The 17,303-nt window shown below is 44.6% G+C and overlaps 1 protein-coding gene across 1 annotated transcript; it reads right to left on the bottom strand.

Annotated features, from left to right (window-relative positions):
* Window positions 1-7,190: 7,190 nt before the first annotated feature.
* LOC144592842 (uncharacterized) lies at window positions 7,191-16,947 on the bottom strand. Its single transcript, XM_078397987.1, has 2 exons — window positions 11,704-16,947; window positions 7,191-8,201 (listed from the first exon to the last, which is right to left on the bottom strand). The coding sequence occupies exons 1-2, from the start codon at window positions 16,907-16,909 to the stop codon at window positions 7,342-7,344; spliced, it is 6,066 nt and encodes a 2,021-aa protein (XP_078254113.1). The 5' UTR covers window positions 16,910-16,947; the 3' UTR covers window positions 7,191-7,341.
* Window positions 16,948-17,303: the final 356 nt, after the last annotated feature.

The following is a 17,303-nucleotide window of genomic DNA, read 5'->3' as shown; positions in this document are numbered from 1 at the left end:
ATGCTTAAGATAGACACAAAATGCTGGATGGGCAACATCTCTGGAGAGAAGGAATAGGTGATTTTCGGGTCGAGACCCTTCTTCAGACTGAGCGGCAGGGGAGAGGGAGACAGAGAGATATGGAAGGGTAAGGTGTGAAAACACAGATCAAAGGGGGCAAAGTTCAAAGGGAAATGTAGTATTGATCATTGATAGCTAAGGGGAAGGTGACAAAGAGGCACACAATCAGTTAAATTTAATCAGGACAACAGTGAAACCAGTCGGAGAATTAGGATGGGGAAGGGATAGAGAGGGATGGAACGCCAGGGTTACTCAATTAGAGAAATCAATATTCATACCGATGGGTTATAAGCTGCCTAAGCAAAATATGAGATGAATATTCCATATTCAGGCATATGAATTGTTCCTCCAATTTGAGTTGGGCCTCACTCTGACAGTGGAAGAGGCCCAGGACAGAAAGGTCAGTGTGGGAATGGGAAGGAGACTTAAAGTGTTTAGCACCTGGAAAAAAATGTAGGTCTAGGCGAAGGTGTTCAGCGAAACGATCGCCGAGCCTGCGTTGGTCTCGCCGATACATAGGAGTCCACAACTGGAACAGCGGATACAGTAGTTGAGGTTGGAAGAGGTGCATGTGAAGCTCTGCCTGACATAAAAGGACTGTTGGGGTCTTTGGACGGAGTCGAGGGAGGAGGTATAGGGACAGGCGTTGCATCTCTTGCGATTGCAGGGGAAAGTACCTGGGGAGGGACTGGTTTGTATAGGAAGGGATCTGTTAACAAGGGAGCTGCAAAGGGAACAGTTTCTGCAGAAAGGGGTAGAGATGGGAAGATGTGGCTAGTATTGGGATCTCGTTGGAGGTAGCCAAATTGTTGGGAGGATTATGTGTTGTATACGACAGCTGATGGGGTGAAAGGTAGCTAGGGGGTCTCTGCCCACATTGCGACTGGGGGGAGGGGGTGCAAGAGTGGAGCTGCAGGATCTGAGGAGACACATGTGAGAGCCTCATCTATGATAGAAGATGGGAACCCTGTTACCTAAAGAATGAGGACATGCCAGATGTCTTGCTATGCAACATCTCATCTTGGGCGTAGACGGATGCCAATTTCCCTCTACCAACACTCCTCCGCCTAGTGGAGCTGGCTGTTACTCTTAACAACTTCTCCTTCGACCCTTCCCGCTTCCCCCAAATCCAAGGCATAGCTATGGGCTCCAGCTATACCTGCCTCTTTGTAGGGTACATCAAACACTGGGCCTATCCTTGAACTCTACCTTTGCTACATTGACAACTGCATCGGGGCTGCCTCCTGCATCCATGCAGAACTCACTGACTTCATTAACTTCACTACTAATTTCTATCCTGCACTCAAATTCACTTGAACCATCTCCGACATCTCCCTTCTGTTTCTTGATCACACCGTCTCTATCACAGGAGGTGGACCATCGACTGACAGCTATTATAAGCCTATATAAGAAAATAACTGCAGATGCTGGTACAAATCGATTTATTCACAAAATGCTGGAGTAACTCAGCAGGTCAGGCAGCATCTCGGGAGAGAAGGAATGGGTGACGTTTCGGGTCGAGGCCCTTCTTAGCTATTATAAGCCTACTGACTCCCGCAGCCATCTGGACTACACTTCTTCCTACCTGCCTCCCCTACTCCCAATTCTGTGTTAACCAGTATCTATCTGCAAATTGTTTACAATTCGGTGTAAACCAGCATCTGCAGTTCCTTCCTACACAGAATGCTTAAAATACTCAGCAAATGGGGCAAAATCACTGGAGATGAAAACCATTCATATTTTGGGTCGAATTGTCAAATGGATTGCAGAGAAAAGCTAATGAAGGAAAGATAAAGGGATTGAGAAAAGATTGAAGGGAGATAGCCAAAGAGAGGAGGTGGGGGAATTCAATGTTCGTAAGGGTCTCGACCCAAAACGTCACCCATTCCTTCTCTCCAGAGATGCTGCCTTACTCTAGTTTTTTGTGTCTATCAATGTTCATACGGTTGGGTTGTAAGCCCCCCAAGTGGCATATTAGATGCTGTTCCTCCAGTTTGCACGTGGCCTCGCTCTGGCAATGGACAAGGCCCGGGACTGAAAGGCCAGTGTAGGAATGGGAAGGGAAGTTAAAATGGTTAGCAACTGGGAGATCTTGGCGGACTGAACGCAAATGTTCTGTGAAATGGCCGCCTAGATACTGATCGCCTAGGTCTACCTCTCGCCTAGATCTGGTCATCGAGATCTAGCACCCAGATACTAAAAGAATTTTAAAGAAACGGTGGAAAGTTATCAGCTGAAAAATTCTATGCCAACAAATGCTATTTACAATACCCAACACACGATTGTGGTGGTCGGTGGTTTTGGGGGCGGATTTTCCCTTTTGATTTGCTTCCCTCAGCTGAAGGTGGCCGCGGTGCAGAGAGCTTGACCTGGGTGGAGGGTCACGGAGTCAGCATGGGAGGGAACGGTGACGAGGGGCCGAACGGACGGGTCACGTGGGCCAGCGCGGTCACGTGTCGCCTGTCCCCGCACGCAGCCACTCCGCAGGACGCGCACACCGCCTCCAAGATGGCGACGGAGCTGCTGCTCCCCCAAACCAGGCTCTCCACGCCCTTGGGTCAGCAGTCCACCCGTCTTTGCCGTTAAATTACACGTCGCACGGAACGAGGTACTCGATGCTCCTTATTCTTACCATGTAGGGCCGAGAAGGAGAAGGAGAAGGAGAAGGGACTGGGTCCCGGCGGCGCTCGACGCTCCGCCGCCTCTACCTGCCTCGCAGCACCTCGTCGTGCATGCGCGGCGCCTGCGTTTTCCCGCCCGCTGCAACGGCGGGATTGTCGACGTCACTCGGGGACACGTGACCGGCAGGGTGGATATGTGACCACCTCAGATTTAGTGAAGAAAGACACAAAGTGCTGGAGTAACTGAGCGGGACAGGCAGCATTGATGGAGAACATGGAATGGTGACATTCAGTCCGCCAAGGTCTACTGGTTGCTAATCCAACTCCTTCCCACACTGACCTTTTTGTCCTGGGCCTCCTCCATTGCTAGAGTGAGGACACACATAAACTGGAGGAACAGCACCTCATATTTCACTTGGGTAGTTTACAACCCAATGGGATAACCATTGAATTCTCCAATTTTAGGTACCTGCCAACCCACGTTCATCTTTCACCCACATACACCCCATTCTTCCCACTCCCTGGTGCCCTGCCTGGACTTATACCTATTTCTTTCTTACCCCTTTACCTACATTCCTTTCTCTTGCCTCTCAATCCAGAACTTTTCAAATCTTTTGTATCACACCTGTCTTTTCATCTCTGGCCTTTGTCCAACCATCTGCCCAACAAAAGCCCTCCAAATCTGTATTCACCTATTATTTGCATGCTTTGTCTTGCCCCCACCTCCCTTCCAGTTTTTTCCTTTGCCCTACAATGTCCGAAGGAGGGTCCCAACCTGAACATCACCCATCCACGTTCTCCAGAGATGCCTGACCCGCTGAGTTGGATAGCACGCAACAAAATATTTTCACTGTACTTTGGTACATGTGACAATAAACTAAAGAGTAACTGAGTTACTCCAGATCTTTGTACCTTTCTTTGTTAACTAGCATCTGCAGTTCCTGGCTGTACTATCTGAAGATGCGACCTTCATGGTCAGTGGCTCCTCGAGGGAGTCAAGGTGTTTAATTGTCATATGTACTGACAACAGAACAATGAAATTCTTACTCTGCAGTTTTGCAGATAATTTAACATTATGGCATATCGATAAATATACAATAATCAATAATATAAATATTCAGTAATACTAGATAATCATTATTGTGCAAAAACCAAAGTATGCAGTGTAATCAAAACAAAAGTATAGTAGTAGATCCAAAGGCAAAGTGCTGGAAGAACTCAGCATCTGTGGAGGGAAATGGACAGACGATGTTTTGGGTTGGGACTCTTCTACAGATGCTGCCTAATCCCATGAGTTTAGTTTAGTTTAAGGATACAGTATGGAAACAGGCCCTTTGGCCCACTGAGTCCACTGTCGATCACCCGTTCACACTAGTTTTATGTTATCCCACTTTCTGTTCCACTCCCTGGCCCCAGAGCAGAAGCATCCACGTCGCGGGCTGGAAACTGGAAATGTCCTGAACTAATTCTGCGACCACCATCGCCTACTGTACAAGTGAGGCTCCCACTGATTGTCGCCCTTTTCAGGACGGACGATGATAGTGATGCAACATTTGAATGATGGACACAAAAGAAGATCCACTCCCTACAGTAGACATGGGGCAATTTACAGAGGCCAATTTACCTATAAACCAATACATCTTTCTGATGTGAGAGAAAATTGGAACACGGAGGAAACCCACGTTGTCATGGTGATAATGTAAACTCCACCTTGATCTCCAGACCGTTTACTCTGAAGGACCTACCATTGCATTGACATGCCGAAATGCTACATCTCACGCTTACCTGAATAAACCTCCTATTTGCCATTCCACAGTCCACTTGCCCAGCTGATCCAGATCATGCTGTAATTTTTGATAACCATCTGTGATACTATGTTTTAATGTCATCTTCAAACCTAATTATTCCTTGTACATTCTCATCCATATTATTGATTTAGATCCAGAGGAGCCTACCATGCAGAATCTTATCTGAGGTCTTGCTGAAGTCCATATGAACTACCTCTACTGCCTTGCCCTTATCATCCTTCTTGAATATCTCTTCAAAATTCGTGGGACACCACTCCCCATGCACAAAACATTACTATCACTACACAACCTATGGCTTTCCAAATGCACGTACATGTTATTTGACAGAATCTAAATGGCCCAATTGTTAAATGACAGTCACATTGTCATAGCTGATAAAATGGCTTAATATGAGAGTAAAACAAGAAAGCATCTCTACTTATAATATGGGATTCAATGTGAAAAGAGGTATGCATTGTGGAAAATTGCGACGAGAAAGTTTTTCTCAGAACACTACACCTCCAAATAGCCTTTCAGTGGTATGTCCTAAGATGAAAATATTTACTGGTGGCAAACTCTTTGAGACAGTTCCTTATGGAAGGCAAGAGTAGTGTAACGTATAAAAGGAAAGGCTATTTGGAATTTGCAAAGTAGCATTATGAGGTATTGCTGACTTCCTGCACAAACTGTAATTTCTCACTTTAACCTTTTATGGAGCTAACTTTCAGTTAGGCTTGCTTTGGTATAAAACTAAACCTGATCAAAGACCACGTACGTGTAGTTTTTATGACAAGTAATCTAGTCATCATTGTAAGTATAACTCGCCTCCCACATGCCTCGGAAAGTGGCCTAAAGTCGTGGTCAGCTTGAGAAGACCTATTCTGCTGCTCAAGCAGGACATGGCAACCTCGGAGCAAGAAGCAGGGGCATCTGTAGGAGGCGGTACCTCAAGTTTCTCATTACCTACTGCGATTGGAGGTGCCATAAATATACATGTAGGAATGGGAAAACAAGGCGATCACTGGAGGTTCTACAGCGGCCTAGTGAGCAAGCATATCGAGCTCAGCGTTCAGCAGCTGCATGGCTGTGAAAGGAACTGACAGCATGGCACTGGACCAGGCACTCTATATCATCCACAGCCCCAGACTCACCCAGTGCCTTCAGAACACCATACATTCAAATGACAAAAGAACAAAAATAAGAAATGCATATCTCCTTCGGCCAAGATCAGACTATATTTGCAGAGACCAGAGAATTGATAATTACAAGATGGCACCAGTAACTTGGCGACTCTGCATGATATCCCTAAAGAGAATCTACTATTATGCACTACAATCGATCTACTTCTTTACTTGTGTATGATTTGACTGGGTAGCACATAAAGCAACATTTTTTCACTCTAACACTGTATTGTGACAATAATAAATTGATAATTTTGATGGGCAAACACTAAATGTCACAGCTGGTAGAGCTACCACAGTGTCAGAGACCCAGATTCCATCCTGACCTCGGGTGCTATTTGTGCAGAATATGCATGTTCTCCCTGTGACCACGTGGGTTTCCCCCGGGCGTTCCAGGTTTACTCCCACATCCAAAAGAGATGCATGTTTGTAGGTTAATTGGCCTCTGTATATTGCCCCTTGTGTGTAGGGAGTGGATGCGAAAGTGGTATAACATCGAACTAGTGTGAACGAGTGATTGATGGTCGTAGATGGCTCGGTGGGCTTAAGGGCCTGTTTCCATGCTGTGTCTTTCAGTCAATTAAATCAATCAAATGTGAGCAGTGGCCACGTAATGCATGAGGGCTGTTCAGGTTATGAAAATTCACCCTTATTAAATGCTCAAATCACTCCAAGTATTTGAGATATGGGATAAAACATTCTCATGGAATTCATGTGGAAAAAAAGTAAAATCAACTCAGTTTTTTGTTACAACTTGAGAGCATTGATGATGCGGCTTAACTTTATGGGAAAATGTGATACAGCCTGCTTTCTAGAAATGTAGCCCACCCCCTTGATGTAAGAATCACCTGTACAACAAATCATCCTGACCTAGATAACGTAGTGAGCCAGACTGCCAGGGCATGGCTTGATCTGAACCTGAATATTTCATCAGAATGTGTATCCAAAATGAATCAAACATGATATGCTTAGTCCGATTCCATTGTCTGGTATCAGAAATCCAGGCTCTACTTACAGTGCCATACAATTCTGTTCTTTTGGCCTGACTGCTGGTAAAAGGACTTTTAGAGAAGCTTCCAAGAAATTGTTCCCCTTCACCCTTCATCGTCTAAACTCATCAATGAATCCTTCTATTTTATTATTTTTCATATATAGTTCCAGCTTTGCTATAAATGGTAATTGTATATATTATAATGCATATGATTTGACCAGATATGAATGATACTTTATTTTGCTTACAACTTAGGCAGCACACAAGTGTTGCCATGTGTCGGCACCGACAAAGAAAGTACCAAACAGTCCTATCTACTGCCTGTCGCCGCACATGGTAGCAGGGCCCCCTCCCCCGCTACCAGTTAGCATGAAAACGAAGCTGCATAGTCAGCTTGTGCAGGACTAAGGGAGGAAACATCTAAATATGTGTGATCCTCATCAAGACATGCATGAATTAAACATATTACCTTGCAATTAATGGGAATTACTATCTAGAATTTTTTTAAAGAAATGGGAACTAATTGGCAATTAGATCTTTATTGCACAGATTCTTACAAGTTTCTTTAAAGTACCAGGATTCACTATCATAACTATTGTCTTCAGCCTTCTCTTGTGTTTTGCTTAAGAAGACATACCCTAGACAGTCTTTCCACACAGATTCAAAGAGAGTAGAATACATTGTTGTCCCGGTTCTGTCATTTATTCTTCTTTTGATTCTACTGCTTCTGCTTCTGCTTCTACTTCTGGTTCTGGCGTTTTTGCTTCTGGATCTGTTGCTTCTGCTTCTGCCTCTGGTGCATCTGGGGTCTTGGCTCCGGGACTTATTGCTCCTGGTGATGCTTCTCCAGGCATTGTTGCTTCTGGTGTTTTAGCTCCAGGTGATTCTGCTCCTGGGGTTGTTGCTTCTGGAGGGTTTCCTCCAGGTGTGGTTTCTTCTGGAGATATTTTTTCAGCTGATTCCTCACCTGGAGTTGCTGCTTCTGGGGATTTCGCTCCTTCTTGAGTCATTGCTTCTGGGGATTTTGTCTCAGGTGACCCTGGTTCTGGAGATTTTGTCCCAGGTGAGGTTGCTTCTGGGGATTTTGCTGCTGGTGTTGGTTCTGGAGATCTTGCTGCTGCTGGAGTCGCTTCTGAAGATTTTGCTGGGCATGTTCCTTCTGCGGTAGGTTCTGCTTTTCGTTGTTGCTTCTCATCTGCAGTTTGGTCCTTGGACATTACATCAGCAAGATTTTTAATACTGCCAATTAAATCATCCATTTTAGTTCCCAACTCATCAATTCTACCATACACCATTTTAAAGCCCTTATCAACCATGCAGGGCAATTGCTTGTCCTTGCCCTCAGCATTCTTTTCCTCGGGACAAGATGCAACAAGATCCATTTCTGGAGAATGAGACTTTGCATCTGCTGCTTCGTTTGAAGAAGTTTGAGCCAGATGGCAATGTGGAATGGAGTCTGATGTCTGTTCCTCAGTGAAGGGAGGTGTTGTGACCCCATCATTGCTAGACGAATGTAATGGGCAGCTAGCATCATTGTCAGTCTGTTCAGGTTTCTGAATACCTATATTGGAAAGCAAACATCATGTGAATGGAATCAAAATGGATGTAAACAACAATAACTAACAATGACAGGAGGATACTCAACTGGAGTACTGGTAGTTGGAGCTACAGATATTTGCAAAGAGCGTAGCAAAGTTATGGTTAGGAAAAGTGTGTGTGAGGAAAGACTACACACACCGACAGATACAGATTGATAGTAGCGATTGGAATGAATAATGAATTATTGAAGTAGCACAGCTTGACGTCAGGTTATGGACTGCTTTTTAATGCTGAATAGACAGTCACCGAAGAAAATAAGATGATTGTGACGGTGATTTGAATGTTTGAGTGAAGGACAGAGTGCTGTAGCCTGGAATTTAGGAGTTGACTGGGAATTGTCAAGAAAAGATGATTATTTTCCTGCAAGAGATGACTTTAGAGTCAAGGAAACAGGCACCTCGGCCCAACCCATCCATGCCGACGAAGTTTTATAATAGAAGCCAGTTCAACGTATTGCATTTGGCCCATATCCTTCTAAACCTTTGCTATCTGCGTAGCTGTCTAAATATCTTTTAAACATTGATAATGTGCCCACCTCTACCGCTTCCTCCGGCAGCTTGTTCCAATTCTGTAGAACAAAATGCTGGAGTAACTCAGCAGGTCAGGCAGCATCTAGGAGAGAGGGAATGGGTGACGTTTCGGGTCGAGACCCTTCTTCAGTCTGAAGAAGGGTCTCGACCCGAAACGTCACCCATTCCCTCTCTCCATGATGCTGCCTGACCTGCTGGTTACTCCAGCATTTTGTGATAGCTTCGATTTGTACCAGTATCTGCAGTTATTTTCCTACACCAATTATGTAGAACCCTTTGTATAAAGAAATTGCTCCTGCAGGTCACTGATAAATGATTTCCTTTTCACCTTAAATCCATGTAATTGTTAACGTCTTGTGGAAAAGAAAGCTTGATAGCAATTCAAATGGTTGGCTGATCTTGCGTGGTTAACGGTATGTTAATTAATAACTGGAGCTAATGATGTAATTGATCATCCCAATTTAGAATCATTTGGCTCAGTGAAGTTATGCTCATTCTCAAGAGCAATCCAGTCAGTTAACGTATGTTTAGGAACGAACTGCAGATGCTGGTTTCAACCGAAGATAGACACAAAATGCTGGCGTAACTCAGCGGGACAGGCAGCATCTCTGGAGAGAAGGAATGGGTGACGTTTTGGGTCGAGACCCATCTTCAGCCAGATGTTAGGGGAGAGGGAGATACATAGATAAGGTCTGTGAGGCGTGAAAACAGGACAAAGGGAATGGAGATCAAGGAAAATGTAGAATAGATCATTGTTAGCTGGGAGAAGGTAACTACGAAGCAAACAGAGATAAAATGTAATCGGAGAAAGTCAGGCTGGTTAGAGAACTGGGAAGGGGAAACGATGGTGAGAGAGGGAAAGCAAGGGTTACATGAAATTAGAGAAGTCAATGTTCGTAACGCTGGGGTGTAAGCTGCCAGAGCGAAATATGAAGTGCTGTTCCTCCAATTTGCGCTGGGCCTCACTCTGCCAATGAAGGAGGCCCAGGACAGAAAGGGCAATGTGGAAATGGGAGGCGGAGTTAAAGTGTTTAGCAATGGGAGATAAGGTAGGTTTAGGCAGACTTTGAGACTTCATTGACTTCTGGTTTACTGGTTGGTTTTACAGATGCTGATTTACACCGAAAATAGGCACAAAATGCTGGAGAAACTCAACGGAACAGGCAGCTTCTCTGGAGGAAGGAATGGTTGACATTTCGGTTCGAGATTCTTCTTCAGACTCTGAAGTAGGGTCTTGACCCGAAACGTCAACCATTTTCACAGTGAATTCCATATGTCGTATGTTCATTTTGCTTTCGCTGCATCCATACAACTCACGGTACATGATAATTCATGAAATTTAGGTACAACTTTGCGTTCCCTCAAAACACAACATGTTGGAGAACCTCAATGGGTCAGGTAACATCTGTGGAGGGAATGGAGAGGTCATGTTTCAGGTTGGGACCGTTTTTCAAACTGATGGAGTACGGGGGAAGAAAGCTGGAGGTGTGGTGGGGGAAAGCCTGGCAAGTGAGGGAGAGGAGTGACTGGCAGATGGGTGCAGATTGTGACAGAGTAGAGTTGAAAAGAAGATAAAAAAGTTTCAGACAAGGAGAGGAGTGAAATATAAAGCCTGAGGGATCTGTGAGGAAGGAGACAGGCAGAGTTTAAACTTCACATCTTTTATACCCTTTTGTCACGTGCATTTTTTTCCTCCATCTTCCTAATTTTACATTACCCACTTTAAAAATAAACCAATACCAATACACTTAAACTGTAACAAAAAGAACAACATATACACATAAAAGGATCTGCACTGGCTTCAAAATAAACAGGGCAGGCTGATTGGCCATTTTGGATAGCGGAATGCCAGGTTGTTTTTATAGTATGATCTCATTAACTCATCGCAGGCCACTTTCCAAACCACAACGGCCTGAAAGACAATGGAAATTGGTTGTCATAGTCATAGCGTGGAAACAGGCCCGTCGGCCCAACTTGCCCACACCTGCCAACATATTCCAGCTACACTAGTCCCACCTGCCTGCGTTTGGCCCGTATACCTCCAAACCTGTCCTATTCATGTACCTGTCTAACTTGTTCTCAAATGTTGGGATAGTCCTTGCATCAACTACCTCCTCTGGCAGCTTGTTCCATACCCCCGCCACCCTTTGTGTGAGAAAGGTACCCCTTCATCTTAAACCTATCTCCTCTTGAACTTGATTCGCCTATTCTGGGCAAGAGACACTGTGCATCTACCTGATCTATTCCTCTCTTGTGTGCCCTTTGTAATCACATGGTTGGAAACCGAAGAGAAGGGTTTAAATTTTAGGGAGATTCTTTGGTTATTAGTGATTGATTGTGTTCTTTGGAAAAGGATGGAATTGTCTACAGGGATAATGGTAAATAACATGGTTAAGAAGACATGGGAATGTCAATTTTACCTTCTGAAGCTGAGTGAGCATTCTTGCAATATCTGGATCATGAGGAAACGTAGAGAAAAAAAAACTTGATCTTGGATCTATTTCTTGGCAAATCTCTCTTGGCAGAGACACCTACACAGTTCTTTAGCCTGGCCTTGGGTGACAACAGCAGTTGGGGTGATGCTATAATTAAATATAATTTCTACCCTTTCCTTAATTTTATCTTAAACCCCTAAGTTGAAACAAAGGAATGTCGTTATGTGTTGGGAGAATGTATACCAAGCTCAGCATCAATTGGTCAGTTATAAATCCAATGCGATTTTAAGTGGGTGACTTTGTCAAGTGCAAATTTGATACAGTTGAAAGCAAGTTGTAAATTCCCCAACCTATTTTAACTACAAGTATCTCCTTTGGACTGACAACGTTCATTGCTCGGTAGAAAGATATGACTGACCAACATTTTCTTTCCTATTCTTTTACGTTCAGAAATTTTGATTAAAATTATTTAATCTTCAAATATCTGAATCTTCCTTACCGGCACACGCTTCGCCAGTGGATGTTTTATCATATGCATCCCCTTCTGATTTGTCACATACAGAATCTGTAGAGCTACGACAGGATGTATCCTCTTCAGATGGAGGACAGGGTGATGCTTGCTCAGGTTTCTTATCCTCAACGGAACATGCATCAGCCTCTGCTTCTTTAGGTGGCTCCTCTTTATCGCAAACTGCTTCAGGTTCATCCTTCAAGTGGATTTCTGACACTTGGTGCATTGTGGTTTCATGGTAAGTTACAGGTTCAATGCAAGTTGCTGAATCACTGTAGTTAACAATGCAACATTTTGTGGAAAGGTGCATGAAAATAGGCTTATTAGTGGGTACTGTGTCATAATTACCTCCATCAGGACTTCCTTGCTGATAGTGTGGGGCCTTGCATATACTGTTCTGTGGACTGAAAGTTGTTGACGGCTCAGTTGACGTATTATATGGTGGACCATCTGCAGATGATGGAGCTTTATACAAGCACTGCAAAGTTGGAGCCTGGATATCTTGACCACTTGTTGAATTTTGACTAGAGGCTTTTGAGGCACATTCTAAACATGTCCCGCATGGTGCAGATTCTTGATTAGTAGATGATTCCTTTCTACACTGATCACATGAATGTTCTTGGTCAGCCATTGAAACATTGCTAATAGGTTTAGATGAAGCCTTCTTGCATTGTTCACACGAAGGATCTTGACAACCAAATGAGATAGTGCGACTCGGACCTGACGAATAATCTTCTTGTCCGGATGCAGATTTTTTACACTGATCACATGAGTGTTCTGGAAAACTAGACGAGGCATTGCTGCTTGGAGCCGAGGAATAGACTTGTTGGGTAGATGACTCCTTCTTACATTGCTCACACGTATGCTCTTGACAAACAGATGACTCACCTATTGGAGCCGATGAATAATCTTGAGCAGATGATGTCTTCGTGCAGAGATCACATGAATGATCTTGACAACTCGAAGAAGCATTGGTGCTTGGAGCAGATGAATAATCTTGACACGTGGAGGACATTTTTGTACACTGATCACATGAATGGTCCTGGCAACTGGATGAAGCATTCGTACTTAGACCAGATGAATAATCTTGATCTTGACAAGTTGAGGACACTTTCCTGCACTGATCACAAGAATGATCCTGACAGCTAGATGAGGCATTTGTACTTAGAGCAGATGAATACTCTGGCCGTGTGGAGGACACCTTCCTACACTGATCACATGTATGGTCCTGACAACTGGATGAGGCAGTAGCGCTTGGATCAGATGAAAGTTCTGGACGTGTGGAAGACGCCTTTTGACACATATCGCATGTATGGTCCTGGCAACTGGATGAGACATTAGCACTTGGAGCAGATGAAAGTTCTGGACGTGTGGAAGACGCCTTTTGACACATATCGCATGTATGGTCCTGGCAACTGGATGAGACATTAGCACTTGGAGCAGATGAAAGTTCTGGACGTGTGGAAGACGCCTTTTGACACATATCGCATGTATGGTCCTGGCAACTGGATGAGGGGTTAGCACTTGTAGCAGTTGAAAGTTCTGCACCAGATGAGGATGATATCCGGCACTGATCGCATGAATGTTCTTGACAATCACCTGAAAGATCATTGCTTGGAACAGACAAGGCTGGTTGAGAGGTGGATGATCTTTTATTGCATTGATTACATGAAGGGTCCTGGCAACTTGTGGACAGATCACCACTTGGAACAGACAAGAACTGTTGATTGGTCGATGATTTCTTCTTACATTGGTCACATGAATGTTCTTGACAATCGCCTGAGACATCACCACTTGAAGCAGATGAAACCTGTTGAGAAGTTGATGACCTCTTGCACTGATCACAAGAATGCTCCTCGCAAACCGAGGAAACATCGCCACTTGGAGCAGAGGACAACTCCTGACAGGTAGATGATTTCTTCTTGCACTGATCACACGAATGTTCCTCGCCAGCAGAAGAAACATCACCACTTGGAGCAGAGGACAACTCCTGACAGGTGGATGATTTCTTCTTGCACTGATCACACGAATGTTCCTCGCAAGGAGAAGAAACATCACCACTTGGAGCAGAGGACAACTCCTGACAGGTGGATGATTTCTTCTTGCACTGATCACACGAATGTTCCTCGCAAGGAGAAGAAACATCACCACTTGGAGCAGAGGACAACTCCTGACAGGTGGATGATTTCTTCTTGCACTGATCACACGAATGTTCCTCGCAAGGAGAAGAAACATCACCACTTGGAGCAGAGGACAACTCCTGACAGGTGGATGATTTCTTCTTGCACTGATCACACGAATGTTCCTCGCAAGGAGAAGAAACATCACCACTTGGAGCAGAGGACAACTCCTGACAGGTGGATGATTTCTTCTTGCACTGATCACACGAATGTTCCTCGCAAGGAGAAGAAACATCACCACTTGGAGCTGAGGACAACGCCTGACAGGTGGATGATTTCTTCTTGCACTGATCACACGAATGTTCCTCGCCAGCAGAAACATCACCACTTGGAGCAGAGGACAACTGACAGGTGGATGATTTCTTCTTGCACTGATCACACGAATGTTCCTCGCAAGGAGAAGAAACATCACCACTTGGAGCAGAGGACAACTGACAGGTGGATGATTTCTTCTTGCACTGATCACACGAATGTTCCTCGCTAGCAGAAGAAACATTACCACTTTGAGCAGAAGACAACTGACAGGTAGATGATTTCTTCTTGCACTTATCACACGAATGTTCGTCAGATGCAGAAGAGACATCGCCACTATTAGCAGAGGATAATCCGTGATCATCAGATGACAACTTGCACTGATCACATGTATGTTCCTCACAGACTGGTGAGAGATTACCACTTGCACCGGACTGAAATTGACTGCCAGATGACTTCTTCTTGCACACATCACATGTATGTTCCTCACAAACAGGTGAGATGTTGCCACTTCCACCGGAGGATCTTTGTGCAGAACTATCTGACTTCTTACACTGATCACATGAATGTTCCTCACAAACAGCTGATACATTGCCACTTGGAGCGCCGGATACTTGTTGACGGTTATCTGACTTTTTGCACTGATCACATGAATGTTCCTCACAGACTGGTGAGAGATTACCACTTGCACCGGACAAAAACTGTTGACTGCCAGATGACTTTTTCTTGCACAGATCACAAGAATGATCCTCACAAACAGCTGAGACGTTGCCACTTGGAGCGGAGGATACCTGCTGATAACTATCTGACTTCTTACACTGATCGCATGAATGATCCTCACAAACAGCTGATACATTGCCACTTGGAGCGGAGGATACCTGTTGACGGGTATCTGACTTCTTGCACTGATCACATGAATGTTCCTCACAAACAGCTGCGACATTGCCACTTGGAGCGGTGGATACTGGACGTGTATCTGACTTCTTGCACTGATCGCATGAATGTTCCTCACAAATAACTGAGACGTTGCCACTTGGAGCGGTGGATACTGGACGTGTATCTGACTTCCTGCACTGATCGCATGAATGTTCCTCACAAATAACTGAGACGTTGCCACTTGGAGCGGTGGATACAAGACGGGTATCTGACTTCTTGCATTGATCGCATGAATGTTCCTCGCAAACAGATGCAACATTGCCACTTGGAGCGGTGGATACAGGACGGGTATCTGACTTCTTACACTGATCGCATGAATGTTCTTCACAAATAACTGAGACATTGCCACTTGGAGCGGTGGATACAGGACGGGTATCTGACTTCTTACACTGATCGCATGAATGTTCTTCACAAATAACTGAGACATTGCCACTTGGAGCGGTGGATACAGGACGGGTATCTGACTTCTTACACTGATCGCATGAATGTTCTTCACAAATAACTGAGACATTGCCACTTGGAGCGGTGGATACAGGACGGGTATCTGACTTCTTACACTGATCGCATGAATGTTCCTCACAAATAACTGAGACATTGCCACTTGGAGCGGTGGATACAGGACGTGTATCTGACTTCTTACACTGATCGCATGAATGTTCCTCACAAATAACTGAGACATTGCCACTTGGAGCGGTGGATACAGGACGGGTATCTGACTTCTTGCACTGATCGCATGAATGTTCTTCACAAACAGCTGCAACATTGCCACTTGGAGTGGTGGATACTAGAAGGGTATCTGACTTCTTGCATTGATCGCATGTATGTTCATCGCAAACAGCTGCGACAGTGCCACTTGGAGCAGAGGATACTGGTTCACTAGAAATTGATTTTTTGCATTGATCACAAGAATGTTCTTCACAAACTGCTGCAACATCTTCATCACATGGATCAGAGGTTACTTGTTGAGTTGTTGACTTCTTACACTGATCACATGAATGTTCCTCACACACTGCTAAGACATCACCACTTGGAGCAGAGGATAATTGTTGCCGACTAGCTGACTTCTGCTTACACATATCACATGAGTGTTCTTTGCAATCAACCGCGATATCGCCACTTGGAGCAGCTGATAACTTTTTACGAGATAACTTCTTGCATTGATCACACAAATTTTCTTTATAATCAGCGGCGACATCGCCACTCGGAGCAGATACGAGCAGCTGAGTAGATGACTTCTTCATGCACTCATCACATGAATGGTCTTGACACACTGTTGTGACTCCACCACTCGTAGATGTTTTGTCCTGACTCATACAACGCTCACATGAATGTTCTTCACAGATAGATGTCGTACTGCCAGGAGCCATCTGATCTTGGTGAATGGATGGTACCTTCTTACACTGATCACATGAATGGTCCTCACAAATAATTGAGACCTCTCCAGTTCCAGCAGCTGAAGTTTCTTGACGAACAGAGCTCATCCTTAAGTCTTCCTGTGGAGAAGGTGATTGGAGCCACACAGATGGTTGTTCGACACGTCGAGATAATGAAGCGTCACCAACGGTTGATTTATAAACAGACTTGTCTTCGATGGGTGGAGAACAACTGTCATATCCAAGAGGCACTGTTTGTTGATTCATTAATGGATATTGAGGTGATGTGGTTTGTTGATAAACAGGAGATCTATTATTGTATTGAGATGATAAGGGCTGGTAAACAACTGGACCAACATTTGCATATTGATGTGGCACCCCTTGATAATAAGGTTGAAATGGAGACGGTACAGGTTGTGCGTAAACAGGAGGGGACTGATATTGAGATGTCATTGATGGTTGGTAAATAGCTGGGGATTTACGTTCATATTGAGGTGCGACTGGGGACGTACCCCGGCCTAAGGGAGATGTTAATGAGCCAGGAGCCGGACAAACCTCCATGGTCTTGTTACTATAAGTCGTAGGTGCACGTTCTGTTTGAGGAGGTGAAGTCACCGTCTGCTGTGGAGATTCAGCTGCTGGTGAAGCAGACATAATCTTGCTGTCACCTGTAGAAGGTATGGTTACTTGATGAACTGGTGATTTTGGTGGTTCATATGGGGGATGTATAATCTCTTGATGAATGGGTGAACTTTTAACCATGTAGTCATATGGAGCAGGACAAGGTAGAGGACCTTGTCGATGAGGCTGAGTCATAATTAGAGTTTCATATGGAAGAGGAACAGGT

Source organism: Rhinoraja longicauda, chromosome 4 (genome assembly GCF_053455715.1).
Source record: "Rhinoraja longicauda isolate Sanriku21f chromosome 4, sRhiLon1.1, whole genome shotgun sequence".
Taxonomy (NCBI): Eukaryota; Metazoa; Chordata; class Chondrichthyes; order Rajiformes; family Arhynchobatidae; genus Rhinoraja; species Rhinoraja longicauda.
Note: the sequence above shows the minus strand (reverse complement) of the source record. Positions and strands in the feature narration are given on the sequence as shown.

Excerpts from the sequence above, each read along its gene's own strand:
- LOC144592842 (XM_078397987.1), bottom strand. The coding sequence starts at position 16,909 with ATGACATCTCAATATCAGTCCCCTCCTGTTTACGCACAACCTGTACCG. Across the intron at positions 8,202-11,703 it reads CACTGGCGAAGCGTGTGCCG|GTATTCAGAAACCTGAACAG; the intron begins GTAAGGAAGATT and ends TTTCCAATATAG.